Consider the following 23,658-nt stretch of genomic DNA (forward strand, 5'->3'; position numbering starts at 1 on the left):
AAATCATAGTTGGTAGAGAATGTTTAAAACAGCACCATTTGAGGATATGAAAAGCCAGAGTTTATCCCATTATGAGGAGTGCCATGTAATGCTGAAATATTTTGGTCTGGGGTTTCAAAATCACCTCTTTGATTTACTTGTCTTTTCCTTTCTATTTGGAAGGGAAGTCATTTTTTGTTTTGTAAAATGGAGAAGAGGGTAAGAATGACTCAGGAAGAGATGGAAACCATTTGCTGCAAAATGAAAGAGAATACCAAGAGTTTAATTGCTCGCTTTCTGGTATGTGATGGTTACTTTACAAAAAGTTGAACCGGATTAATTTTTAATCCTCTTACCTTTTTCTGCAGGGGTGCTTTCCAGACAGGCCAAGGACCTCTTGATGCCCAAGTAAAGCTCTTAGAATTTACTCTGGAGCAGAATTTTGAAGTTGTTTCCATTAGTACTATTTCTGCTGTCATAGAGTCCGTCACCTTTTTAGTGCACCACTATATCACTTGCTCAGACAAAGTCATGTCTCGAAGTGGCTCTGATAGCTCAGTGGGTGCTCGAGCATGCTTTGGGGGACTCTTTGCCAACCTCATTCGTCCAGGTGATGCAAAAGCAGTTTGTGGAGAAATGACAAGAGATCAGCTCATGTTCGATTTGTTAAAACTGGTAAACATCTTAGTACAGCTGCCTCTTTCAGACAACAGAGAATACAGTGCAAGAGTGTCTGTGACCACCAACACAACAGACAGTGTTTCAGATGAAGAGAAAGTCTCAGGAGGCAAAGATGGAAATGGAAGCAGTAGTAGTATTCAAGGATCACCTGCATATGTCGCTGACTTAGTGTTAGCCAACCAACAGATTATGAGCCAGATTTTGTCTGCTCTGGGCCTGTGTAATAGCAGTGCCATGGCGATGATAATTGGTACGTATTGAGAATATTTAATTTTATACTTATTCCTGGTATTGTATCTCTTTTCTTGAGCAACATATAGATTCATTTTTTACCACTTTATAGTATAAAGCTACTTTATTGCAAACTTCTTAGCATTATGTAAGTGAAAACTTACAAACTGGCTTCTGTCAATAAGTGAAACTGAAATTAGGAAGAATTTAAGTGTGAGTTTTGGAAATTACTAGCCAAATAACTTATAGTTTGTTAAATTAAGAAAAAAAAAAAACCAGTCTTCTAAGTAAAGTACCACAATCTATAGTTGTACATCTCTAATATTTTATAGATAAAGGATACTACATCAAATTTTGTATTTGGGAACCAGTAAGGTTTTATTTATTCACATTTGATTAAGAAGTGAAATATAAAATTTTATCCAAAGTGTAACAGTTTTTGTGACTACATACCAATGTAAAATTTCTATATGGTTGCCTATTTGAAAGATAATATCTTGTGTTAATTTTTTTCAAATAATTAAACTTCTGTAAATTGTGACAAAATTCATTCCAGTCTATTTTTACTTAATTCTTTGTGTTAAGGAAACAGTCATCATATATCTTTTTTTTTTTAATTGGATGATTTGAAGTATAGTTATGTACACATCACTTTCTCTCCTTTTTCTTTCTTCTCCATACATAGCTAATGTGTAAGATGACGTTGCTCAGTCATAGAGCAACTTCTTTTTATTGTCACCTGCAATAGAGGTATCTCGTGTGAAAAGGTATCCAAAAATACGCTTTACTGAATGCTATGATAAATACCTCAGTTTCATGGATAGATAGATAAACACATACACACACACACACACACACACACACACACTCACACACACACAACTGTTGAATAACCATCCTTCAGTGGTTTCAGGAGAAATGACTTCTAAGCTTTTAATTACTGGTTTTTAGGGATATACTTCTCAAAAAATGTGTAATCTTTTTATTTAAACTAGGAGCAAGTGGATTACATCTTACCAAACATGAGAACTTTCATGGTGGGTTAGATGCCATATCAGTAGGGGATGGATTATTTACCATACTGACGACCCTCAGTAAAAAAGCTTCTACAGTCCACATGATGCTGCAGCCAATTTTAACCTACATGGCCTGTGGATATATGGGCAGACAAGTAAGTTCAACCCGGCAACTATTTCAGTGATGTAAATAGTTTGTAGCAGTGAAAATAGAGAATTATTCTAGAACAGAGAACAGAGGACTCATGTCATGTATTGGAAAAAGAGCAGCAGCATTAGGTGAGAACTGTAGACTATTCCTAGAAGTTAGAATGTAATATTTGCTAGAGTTGATATTGTCAAAAATGACTACAGTGATAGAAGAATAAAAAACATTTAGCATATTATTAAATTTTAGACTTTTCCCCCATTGTCTGAAGAAATAGTTCTTTCTTTTCCCCTGCAAATAGCATAGTTGAATACCAAAATGTTCTCTGTAGATGTTACATATGAAAATTTAATGCACCCTTTTTTCAAGCTACGTTGTATGTTTAGTTTCCTTTCAGCTGAAAGGGATTTGGGTGGTTTTAAAAGAAAAATAGTTAAAATACTATTGCTTTTTATCTTTCCTTATAAAATGAAATTATAGGAACCAGTGTGATTATTTTAACTTCTAGTCTATTTACCATTTTTTTTCAAATACAGGTTTTAAAATATACTTCTTTAAGGAGTATTTTGTTAGTGTAAAATTACCATTTTCTTAAAAATTTATTGCATGTATGTGTGTTTTTCCATGAGTAGATAGAAAGATTTAAGAAGGATTCATTTTTAAATGAAATTAGCATCTAATGGAAAACAAAATGAATGCACATTAAGGTCAAAAATGAAAGTAGTAGGTATAGACATATGCTTTAAAAAAAAATATTCTGAGTTCAGAGAGGATACTGTATACTTCCTTTCTGATTCAGGTAAGATTTCTTATGTATTTTGGCAGATATGTTGTATATAGTGATTTAGATTAAGGCTGCTATGAATCATTAACTATAAAAGAATATTACATTTAATAAGTTTTATTGTTCTGATTCACAGGAAAGTCATAATTAAGATTTTTAAAGTCACAATATACTTTTTTTTCCCCCTAGGGCTCTCTTGCTACCTGTCAGTTATCTGAACCATTACTGTGGTTTATTTTGAGAGTATTAGATACTAGTGATGCCTTGAAAGCATTCCATGATATGGGTAAGATAAGTTCCAAAAATTGTTTTTTAGTATAATCATGTGATAGTGTATGATCTCGTTTTTGTATTGCTCTGCAAATGGTTACTCAGTGTCAGACTATCTTAAGATAATTTTCATTTGGTGTTCTTTGTAAATTTAGGTGGTGTTCAGCTGATTTGCAACAATATGGTTACTAGCACAAGGGCTATTGTAAACACCGCAAGAAGTATGGTATCAACTATTATGAAATTCCTTGACTCTGGTCCAAATAAAGCTGTTGATAGCAGTTTGAAAACAAGAATACTAGCTTCTGAGCCTGACAATGCAGAAGGGATCCATAACTTTGCACCCCTGGGTAAGAAAAGAATAATTAAATCTTTTTTTTTTAAGATTTTATTTATTTATTTGACAGAGAGTGATCACAAGTAGGCAGAGAGTCAGGGGAAAGCAGGCTCCCTGCTGAGCGGAGAGCCCCATGCAGGGCTCAGTCTCAGGACCCTGAGACCATGACCTGAGCCGAAGACAGAGGCTCAACCCACTGGGCCACCCAGGTGCCCCAAGGATTATTAAATCTTATTGGTATGGGTTTATAGTTTATTTAACTGGTATGAAGCAAAAATAGTTGTTGAAGTAAGTTGATCATGTTACAAGTAACGCCAGTTACAAACAATTAGTTGATTAGAAGCAAGTTTTTAATGTTTTTTTTAGCAATCACATTTGTTTTTATTTCTGAGTTAAATAGTACAACAATTTGTCAAACTAGCAAATTCTTATGTCAGTTTTCATTGTAAATATTAATCTGTTAAAGGACTTGTTCCTTCTTATTTTGAATGATTTTTTAAAGTAGCCTCAGATTTAGTTACTCCTTTTCACAGTTTACATAGTTTCCTTATATATATTTCTTTTCATGTTTCTGACTCAAGAATAGTGACAACCAAGATAAAGGTGATTCTTTTCAAGTTGAAGGTTTTCTTGAACATAGTATTTTTACTTAAATTATTTGAGAGTTGTGCTAGATTTGTTGTTACTGCTACTTTAATTTTCATTCAACATGTGAGTACCAAGAAATTAGACAACAGTAATGAACTTGTCACTTTGCAAGTTGACTAGCTCACACTAGATGTACTAAGTACATCCATAGTATCGTATGTTTATGGTTTATCTAATTTTTTCTAGTTTTAATTATTGCGATTTGAAACTTCTTGATGTTTTATTTGTTTTTTTCTATGAAGTTCTTTTTATATTTAAAATCTCTTCTGTAGGTACAATTACATCTAGTAGTCCTACTGCCCAACCAGCTGAGGTGCTTTTACAGGCCACGCCACCCCATAGAAGAGCTCGCTCTGCTGCTTGGTCCTACATCTTTCTGCCAGAGGAGGCTTGGTGCGACCTTACCATTCACCTTCCTGCAGCAGTGCTTCTGAAAGAGATACATATCCAGCCGCATCTTGCATCTCTTGCAAGTGAGTCATATTTTTTGTAAAGAAGCATTATGAAAATAAACTATAATTGAGAAACATTTAAAAATATGAAAAATACTTGGCAAATAGTGATACACTTAATTATGATTCCCCAATTGCTTACTTTTGAAGGTTTTTTTTGTATAATATTCAACATTACCATGAAATCATTTCCCATGAGCTGAATCGTCATGGCTGTTCCCTTCAAACAAATAGAATGTTTCATGAAATCCAAACAGATATCCTTCAGTTATATATAATTTTGCCTTGCCTTTCTTCCTAAATTAAGCTGTAATGTTGAGATTAGTTTATACACCCGTAGATAGAATGTTATTTTCTCTATCCCTGTCCTCAGTGTGAGTCCTATAATGTGAAATTAAATCTATTAGATGTATTAGTCTTTCCCCCTTCCCATTATAAGAACATGTAAAGAATATTTTATTGTAATATTTTGCATATTACAGTGTGAATTTTTTCAATTTGTACTATTTTGAATATCATTTGATGCTTTTCATTGATAAGTTTTGTCACTTTCCAAGGTAAGCCATTCAAAAGAATTTTTAGAAAACAAGTTTTACGTTAAAAGGAGCAACAGCTCTTTCAAGTATTCATAAAGGAATGTGAAATACTATTTGCATTATTTTATCCCCAAATTCTTTCAGTATAAACATAGTGACTTTTACAGAATTGTTGAAATTGTCACATTCATTTATGTTGCTGATTAATTCTGATTGTCAGATGTCACTCAATAATTGGGTGAAGAACTGTGGGAAACTTTTTAGATCCTGGCATATGTGGAAGAAGAAATGTTCCACTTGCAAAATTAGACTACTGTTAATTTTTTTAGACTACTGTTATTTTTTAATATACTTGTGGCATTCACGCTTAGATAAAAACCAATATAATGAATATAATTGCAGAAGAAAAATGTGTGAATTCATAGTGTTTTAGCAGATCAAAAACTACTGTATTACATAGTAAAATATAAGTATTAGATGTAGAGGAAAAGCTAAGTTGAGGAAGGAATTGATTTTATTTAGAAGGAGTTACGAGTGGTCCATGTACATCATGGCTTTGAAGTGAATTTGCACATGGGAACTGAGATAGGAAGAGTGTTACAGGGATGAACTCTGTTCATTATAAAAAAAATTGCTACTTTTGGGGGCACCTGGGTGGCTCAGTTCAGTTAAGCAAACTCTTGATTGTAGCTTAGCTCATGATCTCAAAGATCATGAGATCGAGCCCTGCGTCGGGTTCCACATGGCTTTGAGTCTGCTTAGTATTCTGTCTCCTCCTCTTCCTCTGCGTATACCCCCACAGCGCCCCCACTCGTTTTCCCCCAACCCGGCACCCACCCTACTCCTGCACACGCACGGGCACATACACACTCACTCTCAAAAATCACTAGGTTAGGTGTGCCTACTATAACTGTGCTTAATAAAACATTTTGGTTTTAATACTGGATTGGAGCAGAAATTGAAGATATGTTTTGTTCCACTGGAAATAACATAGCCTTTAGAATCAAATATGGGCTTGAATATAAAATGTGCCATTTGTTCATGTGAGAATTAGGATTATTTAATCTCTTTGACTTTGTCAATTTGTGTAAAATTTGGATAATACTTTTCTCAAAAGTGAAGATTAAATTTCAAAATTGATAAGACTTGTCTAATTCTTGGTGTAACCTAGTATGTAATTGGCATATAGTAAAAGTTACCTCCTAATTTTATAATTGAAATTAAAATTAAGATAAATGTTCAAAGGTCATTTTAGTTAATAACTACCTTTCTTTTTTTTTTTTTCTTTTTAAGATTTTATGTATTTGATAGAGAGGACAGACAGCAAGGGAGGGAACACACAAGCAGGGGAAGTGGGAAAGGGAGAAGCAGGCTTCCTGCCAAGCAGGGAGTCCTATGCGGGGCTCCATCCCAGGACCCTGGGACCAAGACTTGAGCTGAAGGCAGATGCTTAATAACTGAGCCACCCAGGCACCTCCCATAGCTACATTTTTATATGGGGTTCCATGTTATGTTAGAAATAATTTTCCCATATGATTTCGTTGAGTCTACTTAAATTTTAGCAGAAAATGATTTAAAATAAAGTCACCTGGATGTTTTTGTTAAATTTGAAAGGGAAATAAAATATTAGAGGCAAAAGCAGCTTAACTCAGCTGTATTAAAAATCATTGCAATGTGGTAGTACTGAAATATGAGTTGGTAGAAAAGCATTTTGTTTTTTTATATTTTCTTTGCCAAATGATATAACAACAGTAAACCATGGCATATTAATAAAATATTCCACATTGCTGGTACTAATTCTGAGTGAAGTAGAAATAATAGAGCAATTGCCAGTTTGGCAGGTTTTTTCCTTGTGAAGACTCAAGGTGTACATGTGTATTTTCAGTTAATCCTTTTTTTAGGTGAATGTTAGAATTTTAAAAATACTCTTTCCGCTATATTGTAGATCTCATATTTTGTCTTGGAAAATCGTTCCAAAATCAATTATTTTGAAAGTCATTGACAAAGTATGATGTGGCATATAAATTTTCTTTTTGCAAACTCATAGTGAATATAACTAAAAGCTTCTGTTTTACTGGGATTTCCACTCAACCATGAAGTCCAGTTCACATTTTCTTTAGTAATTTTTAAATATTCTTTTCCTACAGCCTGCCCGTCCTCAGTGTCTGTTGAAGTGAGTGCAGATGGGGTAAACATGCTACCTTTGTCTACTCCTGTTGTCACAAGTGGTCTCACCTACATAAAAATTCAGCTGGTAAAAGCTGAAGTAGCTTCTGCCGTCTGCCTTAGACTTCATCGCCCACGAGATGCAAGCACATTAGGCCTTTCACAAATTAAATTACTGGGCCTCACTGCTTTTGGTACCACTTCTTCAGCAACAGTTAATAATCCCTTTCTTCCATCTGAAGATCAGGTATCCAAAACGAGGTATGTTATGTATCTCATTTTTTTAAAAAAGCTTTCTGAGCTTTTTATGAAATTATTTATTCTGTGGTTTCTTTTTTTAGGGCTTAGGAAGTTCTTTGCTCCATAGGTAATTTATATAATACCATAGTTTTATTTGGTGCAATAGAGATACTAATTCTGTAGAACTGGAACTTGAGGCTGGTTAAAATTGAGATTTATGTGTGTTTAATTCTTGAGATTTAGACTGTAGATTTACAGTGTGGTACATATATGGGTATGGGTTTCTCTTCTTTGGATCACAGTCTAATATAAGACTTCCCAAGTGTCTGTTACTAGGATACATCTGGGCCATACAAATTGACTATATGGACAGAGACCTCGTCATATGGTAGTTCCTAGATGCCAATTAATATAGAAGGGTTAGCTTGGAATCCTACAAATTGACCAAGTAAACCAAGACCTGAATATATCCTTTTATTCACATTCATCTGATAAATTTTGATAGTTGAAGATTTTATAGACTGGTTCTGTTGGAAGTTTTACCAGATAAAAAATTTAGGGTTTTTGTTTTATTCTTAAGCGGCCAAGACTTTATCATTTTGTACAGCTCTAATTTTGCACAGTTTATATTTAAACATATAAATATATGGATACATAAAAATATTTTCTGACTAATTTAAAAGAGAACCATGTAGTTCCTAAATGGGATTAGTGGGTAAGTATCGTTTGTTGTGTTATGGAGAAAACTCAGTGTGTTTAATTCCTTATTGATCTTACAGCATTTTTTTACACAGATTGCTGTTATTTATGAAACACAGCATGCTGATTTGTTTTATTTTACCCCAGAAATAATCTGAGCTACTTAAGTTTACCACATAAGCCATTTTGTGTTGTATATTTCAGTATTGGATGGTTACGGTTATTACATCATTGCCTTACTCACATCAGTGATCTGGAAGGAATGATGGCCAGTGCAGCTGCTCCCACTGCTAATCTGCTACAGACTTGTGCTGCATTATTGATGTCCCCATATTGCGGAATGCATTCCCCGAACATCGAGGTCGTGCTTGTAAAGATAGGACTGCAGTCCACTAGAATTGGCCTGAAGCTTATAGACATTCTTCTGAGAAACTGTGCAGCATCAGGCAGTGATCCTACAGGTGACAGTTAACTTTGATAGTTTAAGTTATACCTGTCTGTCAAATAATGATGGTTGAATTATGTGATCTCTGTAATGTAGCTTGTTTCTGAAATTAATTTCCTTTATGGTTTTCAATGTTTTAGGGGTTGGTTTGTTATTTTTGTTATAATTTTATAGAAGAGTTATTTTTCATTAACAATTTAAAATTAAATTGAGCAAATCTTCTTATCCCATTTGCTGATCGAACAAACTTTCCTTTGGTTCTTTATGGCAAGATTTGAACAGCCCTTTACTTTTTGGAAGACTGAATGGACTGTCTTCTGATTCTACAATAGATATTCTTTACCAGCTTGGAACAACTCAGGATCCTGGAACAAAAGACAGGTATACGTTGATCTTGTTTTTTGTTTATGGACACATATACACACAATCACATGGTAGTCAGTATTCCTTGTAATTCTTTCTCCTTAGAGCTTTCATAAAGGTTAAGACTGTTAATTACATTGCACATTTACCTGTGTGCTTTATCTGATACTACTTCTAGAGATTTTTGTGAACATTTAACATAAATCTTTATGTATGTGGACATATTTTAAGCAAATTTGAACTCAAATAGAATTTTTAATGCTATATTTTCATTGGAATGAAATAAAATACTAGATATTTCTCTGTGAACAGTGTTGTGATGAGATCTTTATAAGTTGTAATGATCTCATAATCATACTTCTGTCTTCGGTAGTATTTACTAACTATCTGAATATAGGAATATTGTGTCCATATTAGGTGTGAAGACTGTTTTGACAATGATAATAGTATTTGTTTTGATTGCTTATTATTATTTATAATATTCATTGACAGCTTTTCATTAGACTTTGCATTTTTCTCTCTCCTACCACAAAGTTAAACACTATCATACCAAGTAAATAACATCTAAACATTTCACCTAGATGTTTAGTGATGTTTTAGTGTAGGTAATTTTTAAGTGAGTTTTACTAATGTAGTTCTTTTCCTTGATGTCTTCTACCTTCAAATTGGTAAGAATTCCCAAGTATTTTTGAAACATGTTTTTATTGGTAAATTTTTGAGTTATGATTTGGCATTTTCTTTGATGCATATCCTTTATATCAGAAGAACATTTATAGTGTACGTAACTCTATAAACAAATGATCTTTTGTTTTCTGAGTTACGTCATCCTTTAATATATTGATTAGCATTTGAGAACATTAGAGATTTTATTAATTTATATATAAACTACCAAATTATTAATTTTTGTGGGTACTTAACTCATAAGTATTTACTAAGTAGCTGCTATATGCCTGGCCAGATACTAGAGTGACCAAGTTCATTGAATTCAGCTTTTGGTTTGAGGAGTCAGGATACCATCACTCACAAGGGAAGATTTACATAGGTCAGTCTTGGCAGTATATAGTAGAGTGTCAGGCGTGGAAGAAGCCTAGTAAATATTGATACTTTAACCACTGATACTGTAATGGCTTTTATTTATTTTAGGCTAGTTGCTTTCATATTTTCTAATTTAAAATGTTTAAATGACATTTAACCAAGTAAACTTATTTTCAGCATGACTTCAAAATATTAAATAAGCTGATTTCCATTAAGCTTTTTCCCTTACATAAATTACATGGTCATTCTATTTAAAAATAGAAATTTTTAAAAAATTTTTTTGATAAAAGAAATTTGTGCCAAGTTTGAATTATAGTGATTAATAGGGTTAAAAAGAATATAAAAAATGAGTTTTAAATATTTTTCTGGAACAGTTTTCTTAACATCTCTTACAGTTATTTGATTCTTTAATAGTTTTATGGTTTTTATCATAAGAAAATTGCTGTGAACAAAGTTGTTTTTACTGCATAATACTTTTAAAAATGTAACTTTTAGAACTGACATAATAACAAGATTGTTGGCGTCTATGGATTGAGAAAATCTTACTCCTCCCTAATTGCTTATCTCTCTTCTCTTTTTCTGTCTTCTCTTAATTTTCTATCATACAAAATTAATTAGCATTATTTACTTTACTACCCCCATTTCTTTTACCCGGAAGCAAAGAATCTTTTGATGTAAACTAGAAATGTGAAAACAAACAAAAATATAAACACCTTGTTTTAAGAACTCTTATCCCATTTTCTGTATTTTACATAAACTCCAAAGCCTTACTGCTTTAAAAAGTATTGTTCTCAGTCAGTAGCCTCCTGCTCCAGGGTGTTGAGGGTAGGTTGGCACTTGAAAAAAAAAAAAAAAAAAAGTACATATGTTGGGGCTTTATTCTGTTTTCACAGTGAAGGGGGATGGGTGGCTACTACTGGTATTTAATATTTGGGGGCCAGAGCTATGGCACATGCTGTATTGCACAGTGAAGAATAAGCACCAGATTACTGCTTGCAGTTGTGTGGATTCATTACAAAATAAAATTTACAAGAGTGAATTTGTTAAGTTTTGTATCCTATAATTTCTGATAGTGATAGGTTTGTGGTTTTTTTTAACAAATGAGTTAAGAAATTAATCAGTATTTATAAAATTTTTAAAATTATGTTATTTCAAACACTTTTATCAGTTGAGATTAGTAAGATTATGGGAAAACTAGAACTACCACATTCTTTCTCCTTATATAACTTCCTTTCCCTTCCTATCTTAGATTAAAATTACCGAAAACAGTTAGTGTATTATTCTCACATACACGTTGCTTAGATGTAATGGTGATATTTATCCAGATTAAATGTTGATGGTGGTATAATTGGTTATTTGAATTCATTTTCTTTTAAGAATCCAGGCCTTGTTAAAATGGGTCAGTGATTCTGCAAGAGTGGCTGCTATGAGGAGAAGTGGTCGGATGAGCTACATGTCTCCTAACTCTTCCACAGTAGAGTATGGTCTTCTCATGCCATCTCCTTCTCATCTTCACTGTGTGGCAGCCATTCTTTGGCATAGTTATGAACTGCTTGTAGAGTATGATTTACCAGCACTGCTGGACCGAGAGCTCTTTGAGTAAGTATTACTTTTTAAATCCTTTTTTCCTCAGTACTAGATAAAGCTTTATAGGTTTTCACTTGGTGAAACAGTATTTTATATGCGTATTTGGGTAATGATATAATACTTTGAAAGTAGTAGTTGAATATAGTGAGGTATAGTTTTGTATTAAGTGTCACACAAATTTAATTAATTTATATTCATGTCATTGCCTGCTTTTCCCACCTAAAAACAGAGTGTTTTAATGTATGTATTCCTCCAGTTTGTAGTAGTATTTATGGTTTTTTGCAAATTTAACCACCAGAATTTTTTTTTTTTTTTTTTTAAATAGGCTCCATGGCCAGCCTGGAGCCCACTGCAGGGCTTGAACTCATGACCTTGAGATCAAAACCTGACCTGAGAGAGATGCAGTTGTCAGATGCTTAACTGATTGAGCCACCCAGGCCCCAAACCCATCAGTTTTTGTTTTTATCTTTAGTGTACAACTAGGGAGAAAAAGTATAGCTAGAAATTTGGAAAGAGTTACTACTTCAGAGAGTTTTTATGGTTAGTTTTTTTTTTTTTTTTACTACTTTTTAGATATCTGATACAGTTGTTCTTGTGGAAGTTTCCACTTACCTACATTTCTTTACCATACTCAGCTAAAGCTTTGCTGAACTTACTGCTTGATAAGTGCTAAGTGTGTAATAGAATATCATATCTATTTCTGAGGAATTCATGACTCTTAAATGATTGGCCTTTGGTCCTTAGATAGTCTGTCATTTTCATATTTGGCCTTCTTAGTTGGCATAACCCAGAACTTACTAGTGAAACTCCCTAATAGTTTTTGATTTGCACATGTAAATTTAAGCCATCAGTCATATCAAATTCAATCTAAACATTTCTTTTGTATAGTTTTTCAATGTTCCTTTATGTGACTTTTTTGAGGTCACACAGAGAATGGTAGAGCCATTTTAATATAGACCTTTTTTTTTTAACTCCTTTTACAAGTCTAACTTTGTCTACTTAAATATGTAAATAATGTATATCACAAGCAGTCTTCTGAAATCTTACAGTGTCATAATATTTTATGTCAAATAAAATGTATAATTTTATAGATTTTACAATTTTATAGAGTATAGCTTGATTTCATATAGAAGTATTAGAAACAATGACATCTTTCTAAAGATACATATGTAGTGTTAACCTGGCATCTTTTATTCCCCTAGGTTACTTTTTAATTGGTCCATGTCTCTTCCCTGCAATATGGTTTTGAAGAAAGCTGTTGACAGTCTACTTTGCTCCATGTGTCATATACACCCAAGTTATTTTTCTTTGCTCATGGGCTGGATGGGAATTACCCCTCCTCCAGTGCAGTGTCATCACAGACTGTCCATGACTGATGATAGCAAAAAGCAAGATCTTACTTCATCCTTAACAGATGACTCTAAAAATGCACAAGCACCTCTTGCACTAACTGAATCACATTTGGCGACCCTTGCCTCGTCTTCTCAATCTCCAGAAGCGATCAAACAATTATTGGACTCAGGTTTGCCTTCTCTTCTTGTGAGAAGTCTGGCTAGTTTTTGCTTTAGTCACATTTCTTACTCAGAAAGCATTGCTCAGTCAATAGATATTTCCCAGGACAAGCTCAGGCGGCATCATGTTGCACAACAATGTAATAAGATGCCTATCACAGCAGACCTGGTTGCTCCTATTCTTAGGTTTTTGACAGAAGTTGGCAGTAGCCATGTTATGAAAGACTGGCTCGGTGGGTCTGAAGTCAATCCACTGTGGACAGCACTTCTGTTTTTACTGTGTCACTCTGGGTCTGCTTCTGGAGGACATTTAGGTGCCCAGCAGACTAGTGCAAGATCAGCCTCTCTTTCTTCAGCTGCTCCAACAGGATTGACCACTCAACAGAGGACAGCAATTGAGAATGCAACTGTTGCATTCTTTCTGCAGTGCATTTCATGCCACCCTAATAATCAAAAACTGATGGCCCAGGTAAGATTAGAAAAATTGGCTTATTGTTTTAGGCATCTTATTTTAATACACTGTTAAATAACACTAATGAAATTAGTTGAGAAATTTAAACCATAATTAAAGTCCTGACCATATCTGCTCCCTCCTTCCCTCAAGTGTCACATAGGCCTTTTGATGAGATAATGGGCAAATTCATGGTGATTCTAGCTATAATTGACATATTGCTCCTTTTAAACTCACCTTCCCTTCCAGCCCCTGCCCCCATCCAGTAAAAAGAACGAGCCAAGAAGAACAACACTTCAGCTTCTGAAAGATGAGTGACCACTTGAGGGTGGTCATCGAGCATATCATCTGCAGTGAGGCTTTCATTGTACATTGTTGTAACTGGGTTGCTACAACTCTTGGTTTGCTTCTAATGAAGTAGCCATGAGGCATGAAGCCTCATGAAGTAGCCATGAAGCAGTCATGAGGGTAGTTTTCAGATAGGAGACTCTTGACAAAACACGAGAAATGACTTTATTTTAGTAAGTCCATGGGGCCAAAATCTTGAAAGCTAGGATTATTTCAAGAATAATTCTATTCTAGTTGATTTTTGCAAGATTCTGTTCCTTTCTGGCTGTTTTGACTTTTCATCAGGTTGTTCAACCTGTAGAATGGGAATGATAAATACCTGCCTCAAAGATTGTTTTTGAGACAAATACCATAATGTATATAAAGTTACTACCATAGATCCTGTCTGTGATCTGGTAGACACCAATAAGTAGGAATCAGCTTTTTTTTTTACTCCCTAATTTAGAGTGCTTATTCAGAACAGATTTTATTATAATCTAGAGGGATAGTTACAATAATTTTCAAAAAATTGGAATGATTTATTGAGAAGAATAACGAGATATCTTGCTGTCCAGAGTAATTATTGTGAAACTATATCTGCTTAGTGTGCCTAATTATAGGAAATGGTTAGGTTATCAATTTTAACCAAGGCCATGAGTATTTGAAAATTTGGCTTGTGCCTCTGGATAGCATGAAAACTTTGTGACTTGTTGCTTTCTGGCTTAATTTTCATCTCTCAGCTTCTTATTAAAGCTTTGTGTTATATTTTAATACCCTTTTCCCCATAATTTTTGTTGTATTGTAACCACATTGATACTGACTAAAGTTAAAGGTAACTTGGTTAAGCTAGGTATTTATTATATGAAAACCCTATGATTTCTCTTATTCACAGGAATATTCTGTGAGGATAGTATTTTTTATTCTTGAAAGTACAAAGCTGCAGGTAATTAATGCACTTAACTTTTTAAATCTCTTTACTTGCCAGGTTCTCTGTGAACTTTTTCAGACATCTCCACAAAGAGGGAATCTTCCAACATCAGGGAACATTTCAGGGTTTATACGTAGATTATTTTTGCAATTGATGCTGGAAGATGAGAAAGTGACAATGTTTCTTCAGTCTCCTTGTCCAGTGAGTATTTTACAGTTAAATAAATTTTAATAATTAGCTGTATGCAAAGATATTTCATAATTTCATATCAGAACCTAGAGTCACCTCTGCATCTTAATTTCTAACATAACAAACTGAAACTAGAATAACCTTTATATGTAATAATAGGTCTTATAAAATCTCTTTTGGATTACCCTCCTTGTTATGAGTAGCCTGATTATACCCTACCATGAAGAGTATAATTTGTTGGGGGGAGAAGTGACTGATTATTGGGTACAGTGGCGCTGGTACAAAAGTTGACCAACAAAGCAAATGCCAAATGTGCCACAGTTTAAAATATAGACAAAAACAACCCTGTATATTTTGTGTGCCTTTAAATTTTTTTCTTTTTTTGCTTTTGAAATTGTTTTATAGTGGTATATGTATCAAAAAAAAAAAAAACACTTCTTGATTTCTTTTGAATTTTCAGCTGTATAAAGGTAGAATTAATGCCACAAGCCATGTCATCCAGCATCCAATGTATGGAGCAGGCCATAAGTTCCGAACACTTCATTTGCCAGTCTCAACCACATTGTCGGAAGTTCTTGACAGAGTGTCAGGCAAGTCAGATTTAAGTATTATTTTTTCTTTGACTTTATGTTAGATTATATAGAATTTTGTTACTTTTTGTAACTTTATTTTACTGCCTTACTCACTCAGCAACCATTTAATGAACAGAGAAGGTCAGTGTGTCTTCACATTTTGAAGCATGAGTAGGAAGCTGATGAAGGGGACAAAATGTACAATACATTCTTGCACCCATAGTTCTTTTGGTGTGGTGTGTGTTCTGTGAGGTAATGACAGAATGGACAGTTGGAAATGTTGACAAGCCTTAGGAAGCCGTGATGGACTTTTCTTGCAATAAGGGCTCTCTTAGATGATTTGCAGGCTATAAGTTGGGATGACAGGACTCGAACAGACATTTACAGATCTCAGGACAAAATGAATGGTCAAGCAGTGAAAATGAAATAGGTAGATCTGACTGGTGACCTTACTGTTTGTAATAGTGAAAAAAACAGAAATTTTCCCTTAGGTTCTTGCTTATATTCTTAGGTGATGATTCTAAGGCATTCTAAGATGATGCCTTTGAAGGGCATATAGGTTATTAAAATAAAAACAGTTTTTGGTGGCAGAATGCAAATCCACTCTAGACAGTTTGATTTTATTGCCTCTCAGAAGTCCTATGAATGAAATTAGTGATGAATTGATGGAGTATCTTCTTTGTCTAAGTACAGTAATCAGCCCTGAGGGTATGAGAGAAAGCAGGGCACACACTCTGCCCCTCAGAGTACTCTGATCTTATGTATGCTCTCAGATTAAAAAATAAATGAAATTTAAGAATGTTTGCATTATAATACAAATATATGTATGCTTCTGTCTGTATCCAGATACCTAAGCTTACAACTGTAGGAAGTTAAGAGTAAATATCTCAGAAAAAAACTTGTGTCTATTTATCAGTGGGATATAGAAATCTAAGCTTAGAATAGTTGTCACCACACAGAGATAATAGGTAGGTTAAACCATGAGAACGGATGTGATTACTATGAGAAAATAAGGTAGAAAAGAATCTTTTTTGGCTTTAATCACTGTATCTAACCTAAGTATGTATATAATACTCTAATTCTTTTCTTTTTACAAGTTATCCAGTAAAATATTAGAGTATTATTATAACTGCATAAATAACATTTGTTCTTATTTGAAGATGTCTACCTTATCCTCGTACAACTAAACTTTTTTGAAAATTTGATTTTACAGACTTTTTTTTCTATCATAGCCTTGAAATTGTTCCTTCTACATGGTGAAGAAAAAAATGCATAATTAATTAAATGAAAAAAGGACAAGTGGGGAAGAGTACTGAAGTTCAGTTGTGGTTTCTTAACTTGATCATGGGAAAGTAGTAGACATTATTGCAAAACAACTGGAAGATTTTTTTTTGAAGATTTTATTTATTTATTTGAGAGAGAGATTAAGGGAGAGCTGAGGGTAGAGAAGGTCAGAGGGAGAAGCAGACTCTCCATCGAGCTGGCAGTCCAATGCGGGACTGAATTCCAGACTTCTGGAACCATGACCCAAGACAAAGGCAGTTGTTCAACCATCTGAGCCACCCAGGCGCCCCAAATAACTGGAAATTTACTATAAGGAATGCTGTTTTCTAAAATGTCATATTCAGTCATTAAGAATAAAAAATACTTCCCTTTATTACATGCTTTAAAAAATTGATTGCCGTATAAAAATACTACTCTTATTAAAAAGTTCAACAGAGAGTCATCCAGAGCAAATATCAGAAATTATGCAAGTGCTGAATTCAACCTCTGTTTAGTAGTGCTTTAGTCCTTTACGGCATGTTTATGATCTTTAGCCATATTTGGTGGCATGTTTATATGTGTGTATATATTTTATCAATGTGTATAAAAATAAAAACAAGTAACCCAAAATTACCTAATAATTTTACCCACTTCCCATAGCTTTTCACCATATTGCTTTCAAATAATAAAGGTCTTGTGTCAATATATTTGCTTTTACAAATTTCTCTAATTGCTTTTAAGCAATTTGATTATTATATGCCTTATAGTTTTCTTATGATGTGTGTTTGTTGACTTTCTTTACTCTGGATTTATAGATTTCATCAAATTTGGAATTTTTAAATTTAAAAAAATTATTTTTTAATAAATGCTGTCTCAAGTATTTTCTTTCTTCCTGTTTCTCTGCTCTCTTTGTGTAACTCCAGTTATACATTTTTATTAGGCCTCTTTGAGTTCTTTCACAGCTCATTGAAGCTCTATTCATTTTTCCCCCCAACTTCTTTCCCCTCTCTTTATAATTTCTGGATAATTTATATTGTTGTCTTCAAAATCTATTCCTCTGTAGTGTCTTATTTGTTAGAAGTTCTTTTGGTTCTCTTTTGTATTTTCTTTTCCTTATCTAAAATGTGTAAGTTTTTGTCTAGTATCTTAAACACATTGGTGTGTTTATGTTGATTATTTTTTCCTTATTATGGATTTTATATGATCACTTCTTTATTTGCCTAGAAAATTTTGTTGGATGCCAGGCAATGTGATTTCTTTTTTACTTCTTTTGGGTGTTTGATATTTTTGTATTTTAATAAATATTTTTTATTTTGTTTTGGGATGCAGTTATATTAACTGAAAACAGATTGTTGCTTGTAGAGGCAGCTTTTAAGTTTTATTAGGTAGGACAAGAGCTGCTTTTAATCTAGGGCAGAACTTACTGTGATGATGGAAGTTTTTTATAAACTTATATTGTCTAGTGCAGTAGCTCTTAAGCATATGAAATATGTTTGATGATACTAAAGAACTAAATTTTAATGAATTTAATTTTTAAAAAGTGCTACATTGGAATAGAAATAGGGTACCACATTTGAAAATGAAGGTTGAGGGCTACTTTGGCCTTACTAATGAGGTAATACCCTTCTGAGAACTCTTAAGAATTCACTATGCATTGAGAACACTACCTATTACAACCCTCAATTTAGACCCTGGGGTTGGTCCCCTTGTTACTTTTGAGAAGCACTTTCCTATATGAGGAAGCCACATATAAAATGCTCAGAAAAGACACTAGGTCTCTTTTCTTTCTATGCAGACTTTTCCTTCCTGGCAATGTGACCTGAAAACTGCAGCCAGCCACCTTTGTCTTCCTGGGCTCCAAGTCTTTGTCCTCACCTTGGGTGATTCCTGAGTTGTGCTATGCCATCTGTGGCCTGGGAAACTCTAGGCAGGCAGCTGTAGAAGTCTTTGGGCTCACCTCATTAGTTTTCATCACCCAGGCATCCCTTTCCTGCAGTCCTTATAGCCATTGTCTGGAAACAATTTGATGTACTTTCCTCGTCTCTAGTTATTTCAGATAGGAGAGTAAATCTGGTTTTTGTTATTTTGTCTTGACCAGAAGTGGTAACACAAACCAGAACAATTTTAAACAATGTTGAGAAAATTTTTTCTTAGTGGTATCTTTTAGTATTTGGGGTTTACTGGGATAACACTATGTTAAGTTTTTAGCACCTAATGATGTTTACTGGTTTTCCTAATAATGCTATGGATTGTGTGGATTTTTGTATTATTTAAGTATTTAATTCTGACTTCTGTTATGATTTTGCCATTTGGGATTGCTTGGTTGTTTTTATAAGAAAGTAAATGTATTGTTGCATTCTGTATTTATTACTTATAGTATTTACAGAATTTTTAAATTCCACAAAAAAACGGAACTCTATAAAGGCAGTCTACCAGAAATTGAGATCATGGGGATATTTTTAGACATTAAAAGAAAGCTAAAGAGTAGGAGATAATACAGAACAATACTATTTTGTCATTTGATTGTCGTTCACCTTTTTAAATTATGAAGAAGCATTAGATCATAATTGTGTTAAGTTAGAAAAGTATAAAGAGAATCAGTATCAACATATCTATTTAGTGAAAGTCATTCCTAATATTAAAACAGTTTAAAAAAAAAAAAAACAGTTCCTCTAGGTTTTTGGATTTCTTAATGGCCAGATCAGATCATTATACAATCATCCATTCAATTCATGGTTTTTAATAGCATGCCATATCCCAGAGTAGTGAAAGAAAACAGTAATTCAAATAGTTTATCTTATTAAAGTCCTTAGTATCAGCTTTTAAAGTATCTAAGTTTCTTAAGTTAAAAATAGCAAAACAAATCCTCATTACTGAAATTTTCTCCTTTCCATTCCTGTCTGTAGAATAAGAAGTCTATTTAAGAATGCTTTAAGAGAGTTCTGAGCTTGAATTCCATATTTCCATTAATAGGTTAGATCAGTAACTTGTTAAAGGCTGTTTCCTTATTCTGGAGTAATATTCCTTCTTGATATGCATGTTGTGAGGACCAGATTACTTGTTGGTGGCAAGCACATTGAACTGTACCTAAAATAAAGGAAATTTAGTGGTAATAGCTTTTCATTGCCTTGAGAGGTAATACCACTGTAATTTGTAATGTTTTCTAGAGATGGGAATTTAAGTATCCTGGCTTATGAACGGTGGTGATTTCCTTAAATTAGTATCAGCGAGGATTAAATATCAGGCTTTACCTCATCAGTTTTTTCTAAATGCATTTACATTCTACCCATGTTAGCGATAATGTCTTGTGTAATATTTGTTTCAAAATATTTGTAGCCTCCTGCTTAATGACTTTGAAAAGCAGTGTATTTTAGGTAATATTTTCTTACAGATACTCCAAGTATCACTGCTAAACTAATTAGTGAACAGAAAGATGATAAAGAAAAGAAAAACCATGAAGAGAAAGAAAAAGTTAAGGCGGAAAATGGATTTCAGGACAATTACAGCGTTGTTGTTGCTTCAGGTAAGCTTTCTGTTTTTTATAATCTTGATTTTGTTTGGGTTTTTATAAAATTATAACAGTATGTATTAATAGGAACTTCATGTAATAAAAAGTATTAATGCAAATTTATGCATATAATGCATATATGCAAATCTATGCACGTAATGCAAAGTATTAATGCAAACGTCTTGTAGTGATGTTTTAATACTGAATATAAAAACGTTGCACCTGAAATTCGTTACTCATTGGCAGTGTAAGTATTACACTTATTTTAAAGTGTAATATAGTTCATCAGATGCTAAACATTTGTGAACTGTTTAGGTACTCATTTTAAGCTTGACAATGTACAGAGACTTGTACTCATACTGTCAGCTGAAGAATATGACAAAATATCCGAGATAACTGATCATTTTGGAGGATATTTTCTTTAACATAAGTGAGATGATTTTAGTTCAAAGAAGATTGTTTAGTCCATGTTACTTCACTCCTCAAATAGGAGATCTCTGTACTGGTGGCATTTATTCTGTTTCAGAGAAGAATTAATGCGAGCTTTCCTGCACATAGTCGCACAAAAATACTTGCTAGTAAAACGGGCAATCATCTGTATCTCAGAGACAGTAGAATTTAGCATTGTTTTTTACTTTCTTGAAAATAGTTATGAACATGAAACCAGAATTAATGATGTGTCATAAAGGGCAAATAAAATTGGGAGATAAAGATCAGAAGAAATATTTCTCTGTCTTTGTTATTAGTTAGAAATGTGATTCTTTTTAAAAATATTGTGAAAGTGTTCTTTTATTTCTTAGTGTTTTGGCTAGCTATAGAATCTTACTGATTCTTTTAGGGCTGAAATCCCAGTCTAAACGGGCTGTGTCAGCTACACCACCTCGTCCGCCATCCAGGAGAGGGAGAACAGTGCCTGATAAAATAGGAAGTGCTTCTTCAGGAGTGGAGACTGCCAACAAAATAATTACTGTCCCAGTGTTTCACCTGTTCCACAAACTCTTGGCAGGTAATATTCACAATATTTAAAAATTAAAAAAAAAAATTCTTTGAAGACACGTTTGCCAGACTCCTGTTTAATCAAGTGCTCGAGATGAGATAAATGAGTTAGTGAGGCTTTGTCCTTAGTTCTCTAAGAAAAATGAAAAGAAAAGGAGTAACGTTCTACATACTCCTTTTAACGTTATAATGTTGCATATTTACAGCTTAGTACTTTCCTAATTTTGCTGTCAGTGTGCTATAAAAATCAGTAAAACTAATGTTTTAAAGAGTTGATAACAAGTTGTCCAGGAAGCAGTGTGAGGCAGATTTTGAAGAACTGGTTATAGCAGTGGAGTTCTTGGCCATACCACCAAGAGTTACGCAGTGTTTTCTCCCCATGTGGTACACATTCTTTGACCAGTATGCTTCCCGTTGGTCAAGGTGATAGCCAGTTTATCTCCATTTTTGTGCTATATTGTTACAATCAGGTTGCCACCTAACTTTGAAAGGATTTTCCTTCTTAGCTTTATGTTACTGCTTTATAGCAAAGAACAAAGTATGGCCAGTAAACAAAGTATGGCCAGTAAAAAAATATTAAAAACTATTTTTTAAAGTTTATTATTATTTTTTAAGATTTTATTTATTTTAGAGAGAGAGAGAGAGCACAACTGGGGGATGGCAGGCAGAGGGAGAGAAAATCTCAAGCAGACTTTGTGTTCAGTGCAGAGCCCGACGTAGGGTCCTAAGATCATGACCTGAGCTGAAATCCAGAATCATACGCTTAACCAGCTGAGCCACCCAAGCGCCCCTCTTTCTCTAAAAAAGTTGTATCGAAATACAACTATGCCTGTTTATTTGTGTGTTGTCCATGGGCATTTTTGTGCCACAGTGGGAGAGTTAGTAGCTGCAGCAGAGACCATATAGTCTTCATATTTTAAAATATTTATTATCTGGCCTTGTAGGGAAAAGATTTTGCCAACTCCAGATTTGTAAGAATTCTGTTTCTTTGTTTCTTAATTTGGCTCAGAAGATCTTGGTGGGATTTGGTTAGTGACTAACACTTTGTATAGATAGTATTATTCACACGCATCAGAAATAGATTTCTGTAAACTTCCCATGTGCTGATTTTAAATTGTTTTTAGTGTCAGAATCAGACGCTTAAGGTGCAGTTCAGTAAAAACAGTAACTGAGTAAATCAAACCACATAAATGTCCCCCTCTTGGATTCTAGATTTAACTTAATTATGTCATTTTTAGGCCAGCCATTGCCAGCAGAAATGACGCTTGCCCAACTCTTAACTCTCCTGTATGACCGAAAACTTCCTCAAGGTTACCGTTCAATAGACCTGACTGTTAAATTGGGATCTAGAGTTATCACAGACCCAAGTCTTTCAAAAACGGACTCTTTTAAAAGGTTACACCCTGAAAAAGGTATGTATGTGATATTCCTTTAAAATTACAGTGCGTGATCCAAGGAAGTAAGGATTTCTGTAGCTGATGACTTAATTTACTTTGTTTTTATTATATCAAGCTAACAAAATATTTTTCTTTATGATGGAATAATTTATAAATACAAAAATTGCTATTTTCACTAGAAATTAACCTTAATTTCTCTTAACAGCATCACTTATTTTATGAGCACATATACTTTATTAATAATAGCCTTTTGCATCCTTCAGTAGATTTAGAATATTTCCTTTGCTCGGTTTTCAGCAGGATTATTTGGGGAGGTTTTTTAGTGTTTATAGAATCTGGTTATGTATAAACACACTAGCCTTTTGGTTTTCTTCTGTGAGTGATTCAAAGTTAAATCAGTATGGTGTAATTCTTAGTTTTCAGTATGAGAAGTCTTTGTTGGTATTGAGTTTTTCCTAATTGGTTATTTCAGAACGTGATGTACATATGTTAGTATTTGCTTTGACTCTGCTGACTTACTTATTTTTATGTACAATATAACTTACACATATACCCTGAAGGACAGTGCTTCTCAAACTTTAAAATTATGCTCATAAATTACCTTTAGAGCACTCTTAAAATGCAGATTCTTATTCAGTAGATCAGGGATGGGACCTGAGATTCTGCATTTCAGAAGCTCTTAGATGATGCCAGTGCTCCTATGCCAGTGACCATACCTTGAGTAGCAGGACTTTAGGAGGCAACATCAGAAATCATTTAAAAATTATTGTAGCATCTAGCCTTAAAGCTTGATCTGAGTAACCTAAGATATTTATGCTCTTTTGTTATGTAGAGAGGTGACAGATCTGTTTTGTAAATGAAAGATTATTATAAAAAGAGACCTTTACTTACCTGTTACT

General features: G+C 33.7%; 1 protein-coding gene across 8 annotated transcripts in view; it reads left to right on the forward strand.

Annotated features, from left to right (window-relative positions):
• The window catches only part of BIRC6 (baculoviral IAP repeat containing 6), a 225,714-nt gene that overhangs the window by 129,965 nt on the left and 72,091 nt on the right, over positions 1-23,658 (forward strand). For all 8 annotated transcript variants that reach the window (XR_009405279.1, XM_059405398.1, XM_059405400.1 and 5 more), the window contains 15 exons: positions 348-910; positions 1,887-2,062; positions 3,029-3,125; positions 3,265-3,459; positions 4,367-4,567; positions 7,230-7,509; positions 8,392-8,648; positions 8,905-9,013; positions 11,408-11,629; positions 12,820-13,597; positions 14,892-15,035; positions 15,484-15,613; positions 20,250-20,381; positions 21,205-21,372; positions 22,601-22,774. Coding sequence is in view for 7 of the 8 variants with exons in the window: in XM_059405398.1 (XP_059261381.1) it covers positions 348-910; positions 1,887-2,062; positions 3,029-3,125; positions 3,265-3,459; positions 4,367-4,567; positions 7,230-7,509; positions 8,392-8,648; positions 8,905-9,013; positions 11,408-11,629; positions 12,820-13,597; positions 14,892-15,035; positions 15,484-15,613; positions 20,250-20,381; positions 21,205-21,372; positions 22,601-22,774 (3,626 nt within the window). In the remaining variant the exon portion in view is untranslated. The remainder of the gene's footprint in view (positions 1-347; positions 911-1,886; positions 2,063-3,028; positions 3,126-3,264; positions 3,460-4,366; positions 4,568-7,229; positions 7,510-8,391; positions 8,649-8,904; positions 9,014-11,407; positions 11,630-12,819; positions 13,598-14,891; positions 15,036-15,483; positions 15,614-20,249; positions 20,382-21,204; positions 21,373-22,600; positions 22,775-23,658) is intronic.

This window comes from Mustela nigripes, chromosome 7, assembly GCF_022355385.1.
Source record: "Mustela nigripes isolate SB6536 chromosome 7, MUSNIG.SB6536, whole genome shotgun sequence".
Lineage (NCBI taxonomy): Eukaryota > Metazoa > Chordata > Mammalia > Carnivora > Mustelidae > Mustela > Mustela nigripes.